This window comes from Acanthochromis polyacanthus, chromosome 4 (assembly GCF_021347895.1).
Source record: "Acanthochromis polyacanthus isolate Apoly-LR-REF ecotype Palm Island chromosome 4, KAUST_Apoly_ChrSc, whole genome shotgun sequence".
NCBI lineage: Eukaryota > Metazoa > Chordata > Actinopteri > Pomacentridae > Acanthochromis > Acanthochromis polyacanthus.
In genome coordinates this window covers 4,746,827-4,770,071 of record NC_067116.1, presented here as the reverse complement: position 1 = coordinate 4,770,071, position 23,245 = coordinate 4,746,827, and the positions used below count along the sequence as shown (strand labels likewise).

At 45.9% G+C, this 23,245-nt stretch overlaps 1 protein-coding gene across 1 annotated transcript; it reads left to right on the top strand.

Moving 5' to 3' along the window:
* Nucleotides 1-860: 860 nt before the first annotated feature.
* Nucleotides 861-21,712, top strand: plppr3b (phospholipid phosphatase related 3b). Its single transcript, XM_051946698.1, is given in 9 exon segments — nt 861-1,296; nt 2,265-2,364; nt 8,919-9,104; nt 14,503-14,629; nt 14,774-14,969; nt 15,057-15,114; nt 15,835-16,008; nt 17,847-18,444; nt 18,447-21,712. Coding segments are annotated over 8 exon segments (2,229 nt in total). The 5' UTR covers nt 861-1,296; nt 2,265-2,268; the 3' UTR covers nt 19,241-21,712.
* Nucleotides 21,713-23,245: the final 1,533 nt, after the last annotated feature.

Genomic DNA, 23,245 nt, shown 5'->3' with positions numbered 1-23,245 from the left:
TGTCCATCTAATGAGGTTTTCCACTAGCACCTACTCAGCTCCACTCAGCTCAGTAGAGGACAGTGAACCAGGTGTGGCCAAGAGAAGCCAAAAAAACAGCCTGATTGGTTCCACCTGAATCCTTCAGAGAAGAGTGAAAGGACTGAAGGTGTTGAGAAAGACCCTGGAACCACCAGAGGTTCCCAGTCCAGATGTGGTTTGTTGCTTCTGAGGCGAAAAGAGGAGTCCATGATGTGTCACCTGTCTGGAAGCGAACAAGCTGACATCTGTCCTGCTAAAGTAAACCTGCAGGTAAACAATGGGCTGATGTCCACGTATCCTGAGCTCAGGGTTCTCCTCGTAGATGTGAAATATGTACCTGAGTGGAGGGGAAGTCCTGAGATGATGGAGAACCTAACGTTGATTAACTTTAAACTCCATCTTACAGTTCCTCCAGTCCACATCCTTCCACATCATTCCCCAGAACAACAGTGTTTTGGGAGACGCTGCGATTCAAACTCCGGACACGAGCTTTAAGAGAAGCAGCAGTGACCTCTGCAGTGTTCCGACAGCTGAGAACCTCATCAAGGAAATGATTCTTTATTCTGGTTTCTATCTTCTGAGTCCTGCTGACAGAAGACATCTCTGAGTTCTCCTTCATGATGTTCTGGTTCCACAGAGCTGCAGGACTTTGGATTTCTGCTGGAATTAATCCAGAACAAGTGGATCCTACATGTCCCACAATGCACAGAGTTTATTTAGATCTTATCTTCGGGTCTAAAAGTGATATTAGGTGATGAAACCTGCAGCATTGATCTGACTGCAGGTGGGCGGAGCTCCTTCTGCCTCGCTGCGCTCTGATTGGCTGATGAGGTGCTGTCAGTTCCCTGTAGCCAGAAGTCAGATTCTGCTTGAAGAGGACAGAAGCAGCAGAAGACCTCATCCATCTGATCTGCAGGTGAACGCAGGTTCTCCAGGAGGACAGGTGAGTGGAACATGTGATGATGGAAACCGCTGTAACGTTTCTGCTGCTGAGGCACTAATCACCTGCCATACACACCAACACACCCACCGACACACACACACACACACACACACACTGGAACACAGCAGCGGGAAACGGCAGATCGGTCGCTGGTCTCAGATCTGCGGATTCTGGTGGATAACGGAGGCTGAACCGGAGCACCGGGAGCCGAACCGGGACTGGACTGAGCCGCAGTGTGCCGGAGCGGCCAGCGGTGTGTCGGTGTGACGCTCTGCGGTTCCGGTTCTGCTGCAAAGAACGTGACGAGAATCACAGCGGATCGGTGGAGTGAGGTGAGACCGAGTGTGTGTTGGTGTGTGTTATTGTGTTACTGTGTGTGTGTGTGTGTTTGTGCTGCAGAGCTGCATCGTGTTACAGCAGATCAATCAGCGGCATCACAATGAAACATTCCTGCTTTGTTTCAGGAAATTCTGAACCATCTGTATGTCTGTATACCTGTCTGTCTGACTGTCTGTCTGTATACCTGTCTGTCTGTCTGTATGTATGTCTGTCTGTCTCTCTACCTGTCTGTCTGTCTATCTGTCTGTCTGTCTGTCTGTTGGTTTCATTAATTGTCTCCATGAACAGGTAGATGATCTCTGTGCTCTGATTGGTCAGCTGTTAATTGACAGAGTAGCGTTGGTGGTTTCTGGTTTCCAGGTTTGTTATGATGATGATGAAGGTGATGGTGATGATGATGAAGGTGATGATGATGGTGAAGGTGATGATGATGATGATGAAGGTGATGATAATGAAGGTGACCTGACTCCTCTGGCTCACAGCTGATGAAGGCTCTCATTGGTCCTCAGTGACTCTCTGTAGATGTGACTGAAAGCAGCAGGAGCTCAGAGCTGTTCCTCATCGTCATCTTCATCATAGAACCTGTTTGTGGTGGAACCATCATTCTGAAGTGATTCAGATCATCTGGGACTCTAAAGCAGGAAGTCTGTCCTGGATGATGTTAGCTTGTCTTCATCATGGGAGCAACGGGCACCATGACAAAGACCTCTGTGGAGGTTCATGACCTCCAACCAGAGCTGCTGTGTTAGTGATCAATCAGAATGATCAGGACCATAGACCGAAGGAGAAGCTGTTCCATCCAGTGATCAGATCTCTGAGCTGAAGAATGAAGATTCATGTCTTCAGCTCCTGTAACAGCTGAACAGTGATGATTGTTTAATGTTCTCAGGATGACCTGCAGGAACCTCTGCAGATCATCATCTTCCTGTGCAACTAAATAAAATTGAACTGTTTGTTTTAGGTTGATGAGGATGATGATGATGATGACCGCCTCAGAGAAGATGAAGAAGAAGCCTCCGAAGGACAGTCTGACTCTGCTGCCATGCTTCTACTTTGTGGAGGTAAGGGTCACATGATGCACGGTCACATGACGTATGACACACGGTCACATGATGCATGGTCACATGGCGTACGGTCACATAACACATAACGCACCGTCACATGATGTATGATGCACGGTCACATGACGCACAGTCACATGACACACAGTCACATGACGTACGGTCACATGACACACGGTCACATGACATATGACGCACGGTCACATGACATATGACGCACGGTCACATGATGCATGGTCACATGACGTATGACGCACGGTCACATGACGTATGACACACGGTCACATGATGCATGGTCACATGACGTACGGTCACATAACACATGACGCACCGTCACATGATGTATGACGCACCATCACATGATGCATGATGCACGGTCACATGACGCACGGTCACATGACATATGACACACGGTCACATGACACACGGTCACATGACATATGATGCACGGTCACATGACATATGACGCACGGTCACATGATGCACAGTCACATGACCTACGGTCACATAACATATGACGCACGGTCACATAACATATGATGCACCGTCACATGATGTATGACGCACCATGATGTATGACGCATCATCACCTGACGTATGATGCACGGTCACATGACGTACGATCACATGACGCATGGTCACATGACGTATGATGCACGGTGACATGACGTACGATCACATGACGTACGGTCACATGACATATGACGCACAGTCACATGACATATGATGCACGGTCACATGACGGTCACATAACACATGACGCACCATCACATGACGTATGACGCACGGTCACATGATGTATGACGCACCATGATGTATGACGCATCATCACATGACGTATGACGCACGGTCACATGATGTATGACGCACAGTCACATGATGTATGACGCACAGTCACATGACATATGATGCACGGTCACATGACGTACGGTCACATAACACATGACGCACTGTCACATGATGTATGACGCACCATCACATGACGCACAGTCACATGACTTACGGTCACATGACATATGATGCACGGTCACATGACTTACGGTCACATTACATATGATGCACAGTCACATGACGTACAGTCACATATGACGCACCATAACATGATGTATGACGCACCATCACATGATGTATGATGCACCGTAACATGATGTATGACGCACCATCACATGATGTATGATGCACCGTAACATGATGTATGACGCACCATCACATGGTGTATGATGCACCATGATGTATGACGCATCATCACATGACGTATGACGCACGGTCACATGATGTATGACGCACCATCACATGATGTATGATGCACCGTAACATGATGTATGACGCACCGTAACATGATGTATGATGCACCGTAACATGATGTATGACGCACCGTAACATGATGTATGACGCACCATCACATGATGTATGACGCACTGTAGCATGATGTATGACGCACCATCACATGATGTATGATGCACCGTAACATGATGTATGACGCACCGTAACATGATGTATGACGCACCATCACATGATGTATGACGCACTGTAGCATGATGTATGACGCACCGTAACATGACGCACCGTCGCATGATGTATAACACACCATCACTTGACGTATGGCGCACCATCAAATGACATATGACGCACGGTCACATGACGCACGGTCACATGACACACACCAACCAAACAACACCAGCGTCATGATGAAGGGGAGGAGTCTGTTCACCTGTCGATTTATTTTGATCTCATGTTTGTGGTAAACCTTCGGTGTTCGTCTCTTTCTGAGCTGCTGGTTTCTCCTGAATCTTTGGACCGCAGCATCTGCCGGGTTGTTCAGAAAACTGCATCTGTTCCTGCTGCATTTCCTCACGTGAACTTAGATCTCTGACTGGATCTGTAATATTGGAAACGTGTTCTGTGTTTGCTGTGGGGAGAAACTCCATCAGATGTTTCCTGAGCTCACCACAGACTGATGGTGCATCCAGACCTTCTGTCAGAATGTTCTGACGCTTCATGCAGCTTCCTCTTTTAATCTGTCTTAAGCAGCAACCGAATCTGAAGCTGGAAAGGTCTCGTACAGTGAGATGGACCTCCTGGTTCTTCTAGTGAATGCAGTGAACCAGAACAGTTCCTGTGTCACTAATCTGAGGAAACACCACTTACCTCTGCCCAGGATGACTGTGATTGTCTTCAGTTAAGGAAGGAGGAGAATGATGAGGACCACCGCTCTGACAGCTGGTCCAGATACGAGGGTTCTTCAGAAAGTTCTCGTTTCCAGAAAATGTGTTCAGATGTTCCAGCTTCCCTTGTTTCTAGATGAGGCTGAGAACTTTATCTTCATCTTTAGTGTTCACTGTAATGTTCTTATTGTTTTATGTTAAGTACTTTGAATTTTCTTTGACATGAAGGTCTCTTCAAATAAACTTAGTTTGCCCATGTGAGGCTCGATACAGAAATAAGATTTTAAAACTGCTAACAGTCGACAACACAAACTGTTCTGTTTTTATCCTGTTAAAACAAAGACAAGCCATAAACAATTATTGTTTAAAAAATTCTATTTCCATTAATCCTTCATCAGTTTCACTTAAACACTCAGAGTTGATATCAGACTGATCGACGGCGTCCCAGCAGAAACCTGGTGTTCTGGAGGTCCATTGGTCCAGTGGTCTGGTGGTGCAGTGGTCCACTATTCTGCTGGAGTGGTGGTCCAGTGGTCCAACAGTCCAACGGTCAACTCAGATCAGATTTCATTAGACGTTTTCAGATCTTACTTGGTGCTGGACGTCAGACACACAAAAGGACTAAAACCAGATTCCTTCAGCTCTTTAGTTCAGTCTAAACTGCTTTCTAGTCTTTGTGAACCAGATGTTGTTCTGATGTGTAAAAACTTTAAGGTCCACATGATGCACTCAGCCGTAATAAAACCCAAGATATTTAGAAGCATAGAATAAAGACCCAAAGCAGCAGCACTGACCTGGGGCCTCATTTATAAAACATTGCATAGGATCCATACAAAGTTTGCGTACGCCGAAAATCTGAAATGGGCGTATGCCCTTCGCCCCTGATCTATAAAACTGTGTGTAAGCACAGCTGCATGCAATTTCTTTAAAAATCACACACCAGCTGGAAGATTGCACAGGTGGATCCACCTCACATTCCGCCCACAACACACCCACATTTTACCATGAATGGTCAATGCAAAGTAACTCATGAATGTATCTGTATATAAATAAGCTGCTGATCCACGGCATTTTACACAGCGCCCCCTGCAGTCTTTTCACTGCTGTGCGTCAGGATGAATGAATCATGTGTTGACCCAGGCCACCCTGCCACTAAATTTGTTATGATCATGTCCGATGTACAAATAATTTGTACACTGATTGAATGTACATTTTTTCGGTTCACACAGACAAATTAATTTTCACTCGGAGCCCTTACAGCAACATGTGTGCAGTCAGTTACGCCAATTACATTTGGGAAACCGGACATCACTGCAAATTGTCGTTTAATGTTGGCCTGTTCACCCACAGTGTAAGGAAACCTGATGTACTGACTGGTCATGTTTATAATGTCATCCAAAACAGCTGGCATTATTGCGCTGAGGGATGGTTGTGATATCCCAGACCTAAAGGACATCATTTAACTGTATATCAGACCCAGATAGGATTTAGACAACAAATGTAACCTCATATATTCTTCATATAAAACACATACCTGTTGGCCACTTAACGCTGGAAGGAGCCGGTGTTGCCAGAAACCCCCGAGTCGTCAGCTCCTGTGTCTGTACCGGGATGGCGTGGTTTCGGTGGGGGGGGGTCGGTCTAAGACGGCCCAGTTCAGCACATAGATCCAAGAGTACTGCTCTAGGGAATCTGAATCGGCTTATTAGCCAGTCATCATCATGGGCAAATCCCCGTGATCCCTAAAATCTCTCTCCATTCTTAACGTGATCTTCCAGCAATGCCAGCGCATCCATTGTGCCACATTACGCACGGCTGTCACCCGCTATTTATCCGCTTGATCAGCGATTGGACTGATTGTCACATGCCTTTTCCAAATTAGTAATCAATCAGTGCCACTCACCGATCTATATCATTTGAAGATGTAAGTTTGGTATATGAACATAGTTCTGCAAATACAGTCGTAGGCCGAATGGCGCACTATAGGAACATCTACAACAATGAGGGTTTATGATTATCCGGCTCTACAAGTCTAATATGTGATGACAATAAAGGTTTGAGATCAATCTGGTTTCAGTTCACCACTTCACCCTCTGGCACTGCTGTTCTCTCTGTCTCCAAAATGTGCGTAAGCAAGCATCAAAGTTGGCGCACCGGTGCGCACATTCTCACACCAAGTTTGTTTTAGAAATCACAACCTTTGCGTAGAAAGTGGCGTTCTAGCCCTGTTTTGTGCGTACGCAAGCTTTATAAATGAGGCCCCTGATCTTCTTAAACAGGGGTGCCAAACATGAGGCCCATGGGCCAAAACCGTCCCTCTGGAGGATCAAATCCGGCCCATGGGACGAGTTTTAGTGTAAATATTATAGAAAAGACTTTAACCCTTTAAGCTTCAGTCAATTCCAGCCGTTTTCAGTACAAAAAATCGCTAATATTCTATTTTTAAATAAAAAAAATTACGAAAAATACAGGGAATATTGGACACGCATCGCGAGGAGCATTTCCTTGAAAACGACCGATTCGTGGATTTTATACCGACTTCAGGACATGTTTTGGACAAAATAGTTTACTGGTTTGTGTCATCTGGATGTAAAAGGTTGGATTATGGCCGTTTTTTGTGGAATCTTTTTTTCTGTGTGTAATAATGAACCCGGAAATGTGAGTCGCGCTGTGTACGTTGAAGCCGTGTATAGAGAACGGATGGATGAATATTTGTTTTTGTCGGACAAATGTGTTTTTCTCACCCGCTGTGGTAATCGCATCTGAAAGTGGTTTATACCGGCGGAATCATGAGAATCTAAGCTTTCCATCGGCGTATAGTGTTTGTATAATCGGGTTTGCAGCCATCGGACATTCTTGAAATTCCTATGCAAATTAGTAGGTGTACCGCCGGCGGTACACCTACGACGCACTGAAGCGTAAAGGGTTAACTGCAAATTGTAAAACTGTAAATTTAAAGTAATTTCTAGATCTTGACAAGTTGTTTTGATCATAAAGTAAAATACAGCAGGTCCTCGATTTACGGCGTCCTCGACCTACGACGTTTCGTGGTTACGTCTCCATGTCCCATAAATTTATTAAGAAAGTCTTGTTCCATCATTGCGATGTGCAGCGTTTGCGGTGTTAAAACAAATTTCGTGCAGGAACTAGTTGGCGAGTTGAGCGGATGAATACGTCGTCACTCGGCACAATACAAGGAAGACGGCTTTGTTTACACTCACCAGTCACAGTGTGCGAGTTCTGACTTACAGCAAAAACTGAGTTACGTTGCGCCGTAGGAACAGAACCTCCTGTACTAGATGGTTCATTTCCAGATACCTGACACTAAATGTTGTGTTCCTTTGTAGACACTTTGTGATCTGGAAGTTGTTTTGTGGAAATCAGGGGTGTCCAACATGAGGCCCGTGGTCCAAAAGTGGTCCTCCAGAGGGTCCAATCTGGCCCTCAAAGTGTAAAAATTACAGAGAAGACATTAACTGCAGATTGTAAATTAGTAAAACTATAAATTTAAAATCATTTCTAGACCATGACAAGTTGTTCTGATGAGAAAGTAAAATATTAGATTGTTGTTTTGTCATTTTGTGTCTCATTGCTGTAATAGTTTGTCTTGTTTTTATTGCTTTTTTTGTCTTTTTCTGTCTGATTTTTAGTGTTTGTCTCATGTTTTTGTTGTTTTTTGTTCCTTTGTTTCCAGCTTGTGTTTTTTGTCTAATTTTTTTCGTTTTATGTTTTGCTTTATTAATTGTGTTGGGTATCGTCTTTGTCATTTTGTTTCTAGCTATTGTATTTTGTTTGTCTTGTTTGTGTCCATTTTTGTCGCTTTGTAACTCTTTGTCTCTTTTTTGTTGTTTTGCGTCGTTTGTCTCATTTTTTTGTCATTTTGTTTCCCGCTTTTGTCTTTATGTGTCTCATTTTTGTAATATTTTGTCTTGTTTTTGTTGTTTTTTGTCTTTTTTTAAGTGAATTTGTTCAGTTCCAGATACCTGTGACTAAATGTTTTGTGCCTTTGCAGTTAAACTTAATCTGGAAGTTGTAATGTTCTAAATGACACATTTACAGGCATAATGTGGTTGAAACTGAACTTGTTTTTCTTGACAAATTTCAGGTTGTTCATGATGTTTTGTAAAAAGATACTTCCTTAAATGTGATCATTTTCAGAACATAATTTTTTGCACTAAAACAAAGGGAAAAAATATGGAGTTGTGGTTATTTATAGGTTATTATGCTGTGATTTTACTGGTCACTGGAGATCAGATTAGGCTGAATGTGGAACCTGAAATAAAATGAGTTCTAAACTGTTCTCAAACCTCCACATTCACATGAAGTTCGTGCTGAAAGCTGGCTTACATTCGGTGCAGGTTATAACTGTTGGTGTTTATTTCCGTCTAGCTGCCCATCGTGGCATCTTCCATGGTGTCGCTGTACTTCCTGGAGCTGACCGACGTGGTCCAACCCGCTCAGATGGGTTTCCGCTGCCACGACCGAGACCTGAGCATGCCGTACGTGGACGGGGGAGACGAGCTGATCCCGCTGCTAATGCTGCTGAGCCTCGCCTTCGCCGGCCCGGCCGCCTCGGTGAACTTTAATGTTGTTTATTAGACTGGCTCATTCAGAACAAACACAGCAGGCGCAGAAACATGTTTACAGCAGGTTGCACATGAGGCTGGAGGTCTGAAACTAATTTCACTCCATCACACACTGCAAACAGAAGGAGCAGCTGTCCAACAAGTTCTACAAGGTCCAGGGTCAGTAAAACACCGACAAATAGAGAAATACAAGAAAGGAAATAAGAAGCAAATTTGGCAAATTAAAGGTATTATAAAAATAACATAGACATTTATTATGAACAGTAAAATCCTGGTAAAGTGAAAGATTATACTGTCTGTAATGTGAATAAATTTGAAATGTGCTAAAGCAGGGGTCTCCAACATGCAGCGTGCGGACTAAAAGCGGTCCTCCCGAAGGTCCAATCCGGCCCTCAAAGAATAAAAATTCCAGAGAAGACATTAACTGCAGATTGTAAATTAGTAAAACTATAAATTTAAAATCATTTCTAGACCATAAAAAGTTGTTTGGATCAGAAAGTAAAACACAGGGTGGCACAAAAATACGGGAACTTTTTAACAATTCAATAAAACCAAGAGTGATGGAAGAAAAATATTTTATTCATAGTAATTGAAACCTTAAAACATGCCATTTAAGAAACGATGGAATTTTCATTTTTTAAAAATTCCTTCCTGTAGAAGGCGTCCTGCTGTACGAATGCATTCTTTAAATCTACCTGGGGTATAAGAGTAAAGTGTACACGACTCGACCAAGAACTCTGGATGAGTTAAAACAGAGAATTCAGGATGAAATTCACATTATCCCAGCAGAGATGTTGCAGCGGTCAATGAGGAATCTCAACAGCAGATTTCAAGAATGCATTTGTACAGGAGGACGCAATGTAGCCGCAAGGGGACACAAGCCAGTGTCTTATTATGACGGTCCCAAGCCTGAATAAATACAGAGGGTTGTGTCAGGAAGGGCATCCGACGTAAAACTTTGGCCAAATCAAACATGCGAATCAAATGTATGACTTCCATACCGGATCGGTCGAGGCCCGGGTTAACAACGACCGCCATCGGTGCCGGTGGAAAATGGACGACTGTTGGTCGAAGAAGGAGGGGAGGAAGGTGTGTTCATAGGAAGAGAGAGAAGAGGAACACCAAGAGTCTAGGACTGAGAGTAGGGACTTTGAATGTTGGAACTATGACAGGAAAAGGTAGAGAGCTGGTTGACATGATGCAGAGGAGGAAGGTGGACATACTGTGTGTCCAGGAGACCAGGTGGAAAGGTAGTAAAGCTAGAAGTTTAGGAGCAGGGTTCAAGTTGTTATATCATGGTGTAGATAGGAAGAGAAATGGAGTAGGAGTTATCTTGAAGGAGGAGTTTGTTAGGAATGTCCTGGAGGTAAAAAGAGTGTCAGATCGAGTGATGAGCCTGAAGCTAGAAATCAAAGGTGTGATGTTCAATGGTGTTAGTGGGTATGCTCCACAGGTAGGATGTGAGCTGAAGGAGAAGCAGAAATTCTGGTTGGACCTTGATGAAGTGATGCAGAGCATCCCTAGAAGTGAGAGAGTTGTCATTGGTGCAGACTTCAATGGACATGTTGGTGCAGGAAACAGAGATGATGAGGAGGTCATGGGCAGGTTTGGTATCCAGGAGAGGAACGCAGAAGGACAGATGGTGGTTGACTTTGCAAAAAGGATGGGAATGGCTGTAGTGAATGCTTTCTTCCAGAAGAGGCAGGAACATAGGGTGACCTATAAGAGTGGAGGTAGGAGCACACAGGTAGACTACATCTTGTGTAGACGGTTTAATCTGAAGGAGATCAGTGACTGCAAAGTAGTGGCAGGTGAGAGTGTAGCCAGACAGCATAGGATGGTGGTGTGTAGGATGACCCTGGTGGTGAAGAAGATGAAGAGGGCAAAGGCAGAGCAGAGGACCAAATGGTGGAAGCTGAAAAAAGAAGAGTGTTGTATGACTTTCAGGAAAGAGTTGAGGCAGGCTTTGGATGGTCAGGAGGTGCTTCCAGATGACTGGACAACTACAGCAAATGTGATCAGGGAGACAGGTCGGAGAGTACTTGATGTGTCATCTGGAAGGAAAGGAGATAAGGAGACTTGGTGGTGGAATGAGGAGGTGCAGGAGTGGATCCAGAGAAAGAGGTTAGCTAAGAAGAAGTGGGACACTGAGAGGACTGAAGAGAGTAGACAGGAGTACAGGGAGATGCAGCGTAAGGTGAAAGTAGAGGTGGCAAAGGCCAAACAAGGGGCTTACGATGACTTGTATGCTAGGTTGGACAGTAAGGAGGGAGAGACTGATCTGTACAGGTTGGCAAGGCAGAGAGACAGAGATGGGAAGGACGTGCAGCAGGTTAGGGTGATAAAGGATAAGGATGGAAGTGTGTTGACAGGTGCCAATAGTGTGATGGGAAGATGGAAAGAGTACTTTGAAGAGTTGATGAATGAGGAAAATGAGAGAGAACGAAGAGTAGAAGAGGCGACTGTTGTGGACCAGGAAGTAGCAAAAATTAGTAAGGATGAAGTGAGGACGGCATTGAAGAGGATGAAGAGTGGAAAGGCACTTGGTCCTGATGATAAACCTGTGGAGGTATGGAAGTGTCTCGGAGAGGTAGCAGTAGAGTTTCTGACTGGGTTGTTCAACAGGATCTTAGATAGTGAGAAGATGCCCAAGGAATGGAGAAGTGTGCTGGTGCCCATCTTTAAGAACAAGGGAGATGTGCAGAGTTGTGGCAACTACAGAGGAATAAAGCTGATGAGCCACACGATGAAGCTATGGGAAAGAGTAGTTGAAGCTAGACTAAGGGCAGAGGTGAACATCTGTGAGCAGCAGTATGGTTTCATGCCAAGAAAGAGTACAACAGATGCAATATTTGCTTTGAGGATGTTGATAGAGAAGTACAGAGAAGGTCAGAAGGAGCTGCATTGTGTCTTTGTAGATCTGGAGAAAGCTTATGACAGAGTGCCCAGAGAGGAACTGTGGTTTTGTATGAGGAAGTCTGGAGTGGCAGAGAAGTATGTTAGAGTGGTGCAGGACATGTATGAGGACTGTAAGACAGTGGTGAGGTGTGCTGTAGGAGTAACAGAGGAGTTCAAGGTGGAGGTGGGACTACATCAGGGATCAGCTCTGAGCCCCTTCTTGTTTGCTATGGTGATGGACAGGATGACAGAAGAGGTTAGACAGGAGTCTCCATGGACTATGATGTTTGCAGATGACATTGTGATCTGTAGTGAGAGCAGGGAACAGGTGGAGGAGAAGCTAGAGGCGTGGAGGTTTGCCCTGGAAAGGAGAGGAATGAAGGTTAGCTGCAGCAAGACGGAGTATCTGTGTGTGAATGAGAGGGACCCAAGTGGAAGAGTGAGGTTACAGGGAGAAGAGATCAAGAAGGTGGAGGATTTTAAGTACTTAGGGTCAACAGTCCAGAGCAATGGAGAGTGTGGAAAAGAGGTGAAGAAGCGTGTACAGGCAGGCTGGAACGGCTGGAGAAAAGTGTCAGGTGTGATGTGTGATAGAAGAGTTTCAGCTAAAATGAAAGGAAAGGTTTACAAAACTGTGGTGAGACCAGCCATGTTGTTTGGTCTGGAGACAGTGTCCCTGAGGAAAAGACAGGAGGCAGAGCTGGAGGTAGCAGAACTGAAGATGCTGAGGTTCTCTTTGGGAGTGACCAGGATGGATAGGATCAGGAATGAGTCCATCAGAGGGACAGCACATGTTAGAGGCTTTGGAGATAAAGTCAGAGAGGCCAGACTGAGATGGTTCAGACATGTCCAGAGGAGAGAGAGTGAATATATTGGTAGAAGGATGCTGAGTTTCCCACTGCCAGGCAGGAGGCCTAGAGGAAGACCAAAGAGGAGGTTTATGGATGTGGTTAAAGAGGACATGAAGGTAGTTGGTGTGAGAGAAGAGGATGCAGAAGACAGGGTTAGATGGAGGCAATTGATTCACTGTGGCGACCCCTGAAGGGAAAAGAAGAAGAAGAAGATTCGTACAGGAGGACGCCATCTACAGGAAGTAATTTTAAAAAAATGAAAATTCCATCGTTTTTTTAAATGGCATGTTTTAAGGTTTCAATTACTATGAATAAAATATTTTTCTTCCATCACTCTTGGTTTTATTGGATTGCTAAAAAGTTCCTGTTTTTTTGTGTCACGCTGTACTAGATTGTTCATTGTTCCTTTGTCATTTTGTGTCTCGTTTTTGTCGTTTTTTGTATTTTTTTAATCTGACCTTTGTCATTTGTCACATGTTTTTGTCGTTTTGTGTTTCCTTTTTGTCTCACTTGTGTTTTTGTCTTACTTTTGTCATTTAGTGTTTCACTTTGTACATCATTTTTGTTGTTTTGTTTCACGTTTTTGTCATTTTTTGTCTCACTGGTGTTGCTTGTCTCATTTTTTTGTCGTTTTGTTTCTTATTGCTGCCATTTTGTGTCTCATTTTTGTAATATTTTGTCTCGTTTTTTGTTGTTTTTTGTCTTTTAATGTCGGACTTTTGTTGTTTTGATCATGACTAAATGCTGTGTTCCTCTGTAGACACTCTGTGATCTGTAAGTTTTCATGTATAAATGATAAACTGAGGCATATTATTGCTGAAATTGAATTTATTTTTCTGAAGAAACTTCATGTTGTTCATAATGTTTTGTTCATTAAATGTGAACATTTGAAGAACATACTTTTTTGCACGAAAACAAAGGGAAAAATTTTTAGTTTTATGGGTTAATATGCTGTAATTTTACTGGTCCAACTCACTGGAGATCAAATCGGGCTGAATGTGGAACCTGAACTAAGATGAGTGTGACTCTCCTGTGCTAAAGGATAATACTCCTATTTATAAACACACTGAGTCCATGTGTTCATGGTTTGAATCCTGGTGACTGTTGAAACTCTTAGGTGGGAGGAGTCAGGACAAAAAGAGGAGGAGCTACAGGAGGAGGCGCAGTGTTTTCAAATTCTGCTGTCCCTATTAGTTCCCCACAGATGTAAAGACACCACTTCACATCTTTACATTCACATCACTGCACTCCCTGACCACAGGAGGCGCTGTTGTCCAGTTAGGTTCATTTTTAATCTCTAAGTTGGATGTCATTAAGCGACACATAAGTCTTCATCATGGTACCCGTTGCTAGCTAAACCCCTAGTAATGCTCTTTGCCTGTCAACGTGAACTGCTGGTAAGAGACTCCACCTGCTGGAACTAGCAGGTACTGCAGCTGATCTACAGTGCATGAAGTGTGTATATCTTAGAAAACAGCGTCAGATTGGAACGTCGTATTAGCAGGTGCTAAATGTTAAATGCCTTCATTCATGAACCAGCCCAATAATCAATCCATAACTGATCCTTGATCAGTTTGATCATTGATCCCGGATCAGTTCCTGCTGTCACCTGCTCAGGTGCGTTTGTTCCGTTACCAGATCATGCTGGTGGAAGGAGTGATCTACTGCCTGCAGTCCAGACTGAAGCTACGCAGAGCTGAAGGAAGCATCAACGCAGGAGGCTGCAGCTTCAACTCCTTCCTGAGGAGGACGGTCCGCTTCGTAGGTATGACACACCTGATACACCGGAGATACCTGAGACACCTGACACACTGAGACCCTGCAATTGACATGTCACCTGTCTGTCTCTCTGTTGACACGTCACCTGTCTGTCTCTCTGTTGACACGTCACCTGTCTGTCTTTCCACAGGTGTGCACGTGTTCGGTCTGTGTGCGACGGCGTTGCTCACTGACGTCATCCAGCTGTCGACAGGTTACCACGCTCCGTTCTTCCTCACTGTCTGTAAGCCCAACTACACACTGGCCGGCGTGTCATGTGATAAAAATGCTTACATCACTAAAGACATCTGCTCAGGACACGACCAGCACGCCATCATGGCCGCCAGGTGTGTTTCGAGCTTTGTGTTTGTGTTGCTGTTATCTGTATTGTTGGACACGTTGATCACTGATCAGAGTTCCTTCTGTCCTCACAGGAAGACGTTTCCTTCCCAGCATGCAACTTTGTCTGCCTTCGCTGCCGTTTATGTTTCTGTAAGTGCGACGCTGAAAAGCCTCCTCTTGGAAACACTGTTTGATCAGCTGTTTTTAGTTCCCCTGTGATTGTGGAATTAAGGAGTGTTCAGGGTTCATGGTTAAATCGATGCTTCTGGCTGTAAATCAGCTATTCCACGAGAGAACAATAGGTCAGAATTATAAGAACATTAATTTGGCATCAAACATCCAGTTTTGCACTCCAGGAACCTTTGACTCTTGGAGCCTACAGATGACCTGATCTACATTTCTTGGCTTCTGATCCAATCTGAACTAGTTAATATTAGTATCTGCTGATATGGGAGACTGTTTTTCTGGGTAAAACAGAGTTCTGTGGTCAGTTGAAACAAAAACTGAGCTATTTGGCCACAATGAGCACAAATATGTTTGGAGCAGAAAAGGTGAGGCTTTTGACCTCAAGAACACCAAACCTACCACCAAGCATGGCGGTGGAGGCATCATGCTCTGGGGCTTTCTAGAAGTGGTTTTGGACTGGTTTCAGACTGTATGTTGTCCTGGTTCTGGACTGGTTTCAGACTGTCTTGGGTGGGTCTTTAATTAACCCCAAGAACACCAAACCTGCCATGAGCACGGTGGTGGCAGTATCATGCTGTGTGGAACTGGAGCATTACACAAAGTAAATGCAATAAAGAAGGAGGAAAACCTGAAACTTTTTGTGGCCCTCTGTCATCCTCTGATCTGAGCTTCTGTCTGTTCCAGATGTACTTTAACTCCACCATCTCTGACAGCACCAAGCTGCTGAAGCCCGTCCTCGTGTTCGCCTTCGCCATCGCGGCGGCGCTGACGGGTCTGACTCAGATCACGCAGCATCGCAGCCATCCCATCGACGTCTATGTGGGCTTCCTCATCGGAGCCTTCATCGCTGCTTACCTGGTGAGCTCTGACACACACACACACACACACACACACATGCACGCACGCACACACACGCAGACACACGCACACACCTGTCACATCAAACATGTAAGTCACATTTTTACTTAGGAGTTTAACAAGTGAAGATTCATCTTCATGTCTCCATTTCCATGTGTCCATTTTCACATGTTCATCTTCATGTGTCCATCTTCATGTGTCCATCTTCATGTGTCCATCTTCACGTGTCCATCTTCATGTGTCCATCTTCATGTGTCCATCTTCACGTGTCCATCTCCATGTGTCCATCTCCATGTGTTCATCTTCATGTGTCCATCTCCACCTGTCCATCTTCATGTGTCCATCTTCATGTGTCCATCTCCACATGTCCATCTTCACGTGTCCGTTTCCATGTGTCCATCTTCACGTGTCCATCTCCACCTGTCCATCTTCACGTGTCCATCTTCACGTGTCCATCTTCACGTGTCCATCTCCATGTGTCCATCTTCACGTGTCCATCTCCATGTGTCCATCTTCACGTATCCATCTCCATGTGTCCATCTACACATGTCCATCTTCACGTGTCCACCTCCACATGTCCATCTTCACGTGTCCATCTTCACGTGTCCATCTTCACGTGTCCATCTCCATGTGTCCATCTTCACGTGTCCATCTCCATGTGTCCATCTTCACATGTCCATCTTCACGTGTCCGTTTCCATGTGTCCATCTTCACGTGTCCACCTCCACATGTCCATCTTCACGTGTCCATCTTCACGTGTCCATCTCCATGTGTCCATCTTCATGTGTCCATCTTCTATACACCTTGCCTGTCGATACTACGATTCTGATGAAGTTTCATCAAACAGACCAGCTGTTGTCATGGAAGCTGCTTTGTATTGCTGTTGTCATGGCAACTGCATCCGTATAAAACAGAGACTGATGGAGAGTCAGATCTTTATTTAACCAACATGTTTGAGCTCAGGGGCGTTTAGTGAGAGAACAACCTCTAGATTCTACAGAGCAACACAGTCACGAAGATTCTGCAACACAAAACCTACAGCAGATAGAAAACACTAAAAGAGACCTCACAGTTCTCTCTGCAGATTACAGAAACTCTGAACATGAGGAGCAGAAATCATGAAAGAGGTTTGAAATAAAAACTAAAATGTTAAAATCATTGTTGATCCTTGTAGTGCTGGCTTCACTTCTGACAGAGATGATTTTAGCAATAGGAAGAAAGTTTCTTTAAACATTAAGGTCCCACACTCATAAAATATCAAAATTTACACAAAAATAAACAATAAAAATCAAAGTCAGGGACCTTCCAATCAAGTAGGGCTGGTCCAAATAGCAATTTCTGGGCTCCAGATATGCAGGCCCAATTAATGATAAATATCCAAATATTTGGATGGTCAGCGGGGGTTGGGGTGCGTTGTCGGGACCTACCACAGCGAGATATACCAGTTGAGATATGTCATATTTAGTATCATCCAATACCAAGACCGAGTGTCACACCATTTTCTGATATAACACCTCTGATGTAAAGTATTGGAGGATAAAAGTAATATTAGACGGTAGGATGTACTGAGGCTCCAAAAGATATCAAAAGATGATGAAAACCTGTATTCTCTCCTTGATGTCGGTAAATGTAGATCAGCTGTAGTTCCTGGTCGTTCCACCAGGTAGAATCTCTTCCTGTTCAATACCATAGAGACCAGAAGAGGTGCCAGGCATCTACAGTTTATGTTAAAGCAGAGAGCATTGTGGGAGTTTAGCCAGCAACGGGCACCATGACAAAGACTTCTGTGAAGGTGAGCTTCTCTTCAAATGCTCAGCTGTTTTATTTTCTTCCTGCAGGCACTTCACGCTGTCGCCAACTTTAAGTCCTCTGATGACATCACACCGCCTCCACCTCCCCCGCCACCAAAGGAGGACCCTCTCCGAGCGCTGACGGAGCGAGGACACGAGTCCGTCTACAACAAGGGCCCGGCCTCCGCCTCGGAGAGTAATGATGAGATTGCAGTGGCTCCTGCCCCCATGGACCGACTGGAGGGCCTCGGGCCCCTGCAGAGGGAGAAGGGCTCCATGGGGAGCTTGAAGAGGGCCAGTGTGGATGTGGAGCTGCTGGCACCTCGGAGCCCGATGGGGAAGGAGACCATGCTGACCTTCAGTAACACACTACCGAGGGCCAGCATGAATGTTAACGGGGTGTTGGGGGCCAACGAAGGGCCAGAGGAGCCGGTGCAGCCAGTGCAGGCGGTGCAGCCGGTGCAGCCGGTGCAGCGACGTCTGAAGGCCGTGCAGGTTCCCATGGACCCTATGCGGTCACAGCAGCTGGTGTCGGAGTGGAAGCAGAAGTCGATGGAGATGCGGAGCCTGAGCGTCCGGGACGAGGCGGAGCGCGAAGCCAGCGAGGACGGCTCTGAAGTGGGCTCTGTTGGTACCGATGATGGGGGTCTCAGGTCCCCATCTACCAGCCTGCAGTGCAGTCTGGGAGGGCCAACTCCAGTCGCAACCCCACTCCACCTCCAGGGGGTGCCAAAGCTGTGGCGACTCCCAGACCGCCACAGATCCCTGAGGCCGGACCCCCACCAGTGTCCCCAAAGAGTGCCCTGACCCGCGCCAAGTGGCTTGCCATCCGGGAGAAGACAGGCGTGGAGGTGTCGGCCCGTGGCGCCGCCAACCAGCCACGCCTGATGCAGGTGATCGCCATGTCGAAGCAGCAGGGCCTACTGCCGTCCTCCTCCTCTGGAGAGAAATCCTCTGAGACCACCTCCACCTGCTCTGGCACCTCCTCCACTGCTGACTCGCCACACTACCGCCCATCCTCGGACCACCAGAGGGAAGGTTCTGGTATCATCACGGTAGACGCTCACGCCCCCCACCATCCTGTTGTCCAAGCCCCACCCCCTCCACAGGCCCCGCCCCTTGCAGGCAAGAATAACCCATGGGAATGGGCGGCGGCGTCCAATGGTGGGGACCCACGAGACACCTACGATCTGAACAACTTAAACCGAGGAGACTCAGCCGCCCGTGGCAGCAGCTTCCATCCACGCCGGTCCGCCTCACCATGTACCGCCCTTGATGCGGCCCCAATCCCTCCTCAGGTGGAGATGTCTGCTGATGCTCAGCGCAGGGAGATGGCCATGAGACGCAAAACAGCACTGGTTCTGTTGGATCGAGAGATTCGTAACCAGACTGAGCAGGAGAACTATTATAAGAGTCTGCAGGGACGCAGGTTCAAGGACTAATCTCTAACCTTTCGAAACAAGCCTTATTCACAAACTCACTAACAGCGGCAAGGACGCACCGGTACGCATTTATTGGGCTTCATGTAACAAAGGAACAGCTGCAAGAAACCATCGAGGCTCAACTCTCTGGACAGTTTTCACTCCACAGGAACAACGTTTGTCAGAGTCTAGGGGGCTGCAGTGTCCGTCCTGTCCGCCACAGACGGGCTCATCATGGACATACGTGTATTATAGGAATTATTCAGTTCAAGCACATTTCACACGCAAACTTTACATTTAGAAAACACGTAAAAAGTCGATGACGGGGAGTCAGTTGGAGTCCTGCAGGGTGGGAGGTTCTGTAGACAGTGAAACTGTTCTGGTTCTCCCATGACTGTTCAGAATCAGCAACATGTTAATCAACTGAAGCACAACGGCCCAAAGTCTGGTTCTTCTGCTGGGTTTATTTAGTTACCTCGCATGAAGAGTTCTGTCAGGAGGTCCAGGTGGTTTTATCAAACCTCAGCCTAGTGTACAGACAGGCTGTGCTCAGTGCTGAGGTTTCTCTGTTCTCCACCCTCCCAGTGTTCTGTCCACCGAATCCAGTTCAGGAGGTCCACTTCCTCCCGAGTCCATCCTAGTGTCTGATTGTTCTTTTACCAGATCGCCACAGAACCAACGGGACCAACCTGAAGAACTTGAAGTTAAAGAGCACAGAGATGATTGTAGATGTTGGCTCTGTAAGCAGCACAACTGGAACCCTGCAGCAGAACCAGAAACCTGCAACAGAACCTGAACCCTGTGGCAGAACTTAGCCCTGCAGCAGAACCGGAACCCTGCAACACAACTTGAATCCTGCAACACAACCTGAATCCTGCAATAGAACCAGAACCCTACAATCGTACCAGAACCCTGCAATAGAACCATAACCCTACAATAGTACCAGGACCCTGCAATAGAACTAGAACCCTGCAATAGAACCCGGACCCTGTGGAGCTCCTACGTTAGGAACCTCAGTGAGGATTGGCGGCCATGTTGGCGCTCTCAGACCGTAGATTTCCCGGTTGCGTGTTGTCGCCTCTCCGTTGTGATGGCTCGGTTGCTATAGTGATTCTCAGCATGTTTGTTTGTTTGTGTGCTGCTCTCAGATCGGTGGAGGTTGTGAGTCTGTTCGGAGTGTTGTGTTTCTGTGTGAGTGTGCATTTATTACCGATGGACCAACATGAGATTAAAGATTTCTGCGCTTCAGAATTTAAAGAGGAACTCACTGATTCTGTTTCAGTGCCCTTAAGTCTGCAAAGTCAACTCGTTTATGGCTGTGGTGCAGTGTTTTTATCATTTTTAAAAAAAAAAAAAGATTATGTACATTTTAGATTCAGTATTAAAAATGCACAAAGGAGTATTATGGCCACCATTTGGGAGAAAATAGTATGTTTCAAACTGAATGTGAGCAGAATGTTGGACTACATGAATCCTGTTGGTCTCTGGTTGTTTACAATGAGGTTCTCTTGCTGTTTTTCTCCCCACAATGGCTCCAGTACTCTTAGAACCATAAAAGAACCATCGCTGCTGCTTTCTGATAGCCTAGCCGCGCTAGACCCATGTTCTGAAGGCACAAGGGTCTAGGGAAGCTCGACAGGGAGGGAGGCGGGCTAAAAGGTTGTCTTTCAAATCACTCTGCAGCAATTGGGTAGGTATACAACCAATCAGCGCAACGAATAGGCTGACGTAGTTCCTAGAGCGCCAGCGGATTGTGACTAAGTCCCATTAGCTTCCCAACCAGCGGAGCCAACTGGTATATGAAGGAATTGCCATATCCCGTCGGCATAAGTCCAAATACGTCTTTCTTCTCAATGAAACACTTCAGTGCCGTCCTTTGTTTATCTTTCAAGTTGAATTTTAGCTTCAAATCTTTAAGGGCTGTGGCCAAAGCCGAATCGAAAGATAACTGTTTATTGTGCGCCGGTTGTTTCTGTCAGAATCGTCGCGCCTCTGTCGTCACTTCGTTACGCCCGCTTTCTGACTCTACACTTCATGGTGATTCGTCTGGCCAGTTTTAGGAGAATCCAGCCTCGAGCCTTATGGAGGGTAACTAGACCCACCCTGGCAGAGAATTAAATTCGTTGCCGTGGGTTGTCTACCGCGGCTAGGCTAGCTTTCTGAGGCTCTGAAACCCAATCAGAGAGCAAATCTGTAAATATGAAGTACTGATGAGCCAATAATGGGTCTGTTACTGTGTCTGTGTTGTTGCATGTGATCCAGTCTGAGCTAAAGTCAGACGTCTCTTCATCTCTGAGATCCAGAGGTTCTTAAATCCTTAAAGACTGACTCAGCATTCCCATTTGAATGTAAAACCATGAAGAATCATTATTCTTGAATCTGTACATTTTGTGCTGCTATAAAAAGATTTGAATCTGTTTTGGACTGAAGGAGAGTCCTGCATGCTCTGTGGTCGTCAGGATCAAAGCTCAAATAAAAACCTGTTCTTCATCATTGCTCCTCAAACTCACTTTGTTCCACATTTTAGATTTTGAAGTATGGGGCACTGGGCTGATTGATACGAGATATTCGGTCCCTGTACAACCAAAGTGAGAGCTGTGTCCGCATACTCAGCACAAAGTCAGACACGTTTCCAGTGGGTGTTGGACTCCTCCAGGGTTGCCTCTTGTCTCTGGTCCTGTTTGTTGTCTTCATGGATCTCGGGTAAGGAGGTGTCTGGTTTGGGAACCTCAGGATTGCATCTCTGCTTTTTGCAAATGGTGTGGTTCTCTTGGCTTCCTCAGACCTTCAGCAGCACTAGAGCGTTTTGCAGCCGAATGTGAAGCGGCTCGGATGCGGATCAGCACCTCCAAGTCAGAGGCCATGGTTCTCTGTCAGAAGCCGGTGGATTGCTCCCTCTAGGTTGGGGGGGAGTTGCTTCCCCTAGCGAAGGAGTTTAAGTATCTCAGGATCTTGGTCACGAGTGATGGGAAAATGGAGCGAGAGATGGACAGGAGGATTGGTGCGGCGTCAGCAGTAATGAAGGCGTTGTACCGAACCGTGGTGGTGAAGAGGGAGCTGAATCTCAAGGGGAAGCTCTCGATTTACCATCCATCTACATTCCAACCCTCACCTATGATCATGGGTAGTGACCAGAAGAATGAGATCGCAGCTAAGCGGCCAAAATAAGCTTTCTGTGTAGGGTGTCTGGGCTCAGCCTTAGAAATAGGGTGAGAAACTCAGACATCTGAAGGGAGTTCAGAGTAGAGCTACTGATCCTTCACCTCTAAAGGAACCAGTGGAGGTGGTTTGGACATCTGATTCAGATTCTCCAAGGAGACTTCCTCTGGAGGTTTTCTGAACATGTCCGCCTGGGCAGAGACCCTGGGGTAGACCTAGAACTTGCTAGAGGGATTATATATCTCATCTGACCTGGGAACGCCTCGGGATTCTCCAGGAAGAGCCAATAAGTGGGATGAAAGTGTTGCTGGGAGGAGGAACGTCTGGAATGACCTGCTTCCCCTGCTGCCTCCATGACCCGACCCTGGATAAGTGGAAGAAAATGTATGTATGGATGGATGGACGTTTTGTGGAATTTCCTGTTGCTGCTTCACTTTTTAGTCCGTTTTCCTCTGTGGTACTTTGGTGAAGGTGAAAGTTTTCCATGTTTTCTGTGTGTCCAGACAGAAGGTTCTACTAGAGCTTCAGTGGAACAGCAGCTAGTGTGGAACTTTGGAACACTCTGGCTGTTCTTCAGCTCATTAATTTCCACTTTAATCCTGCAGTTAAACGGCCTCAGAGTTTCTCCATAACTTCAGCTTCCCGGAGTTTCTGGTCCCTCAGGGCTTCGGTTTAAACCAGCCAATTAGTGCAGAGAGATTAAAGAGCTGCGAGACGTTCGCAGGCAGCAGGACTGTGGGAAATTCCTTCTCAGCCTCCAGAGGACACTTAATAAAACCCTCAGCTGTTAACGTCGTCTAGACTGAGTCCAGCTCTGAGAGTTTCTGCACTTTTGAAGGGTCAGCTGACAGAAACCTCTGACCAATC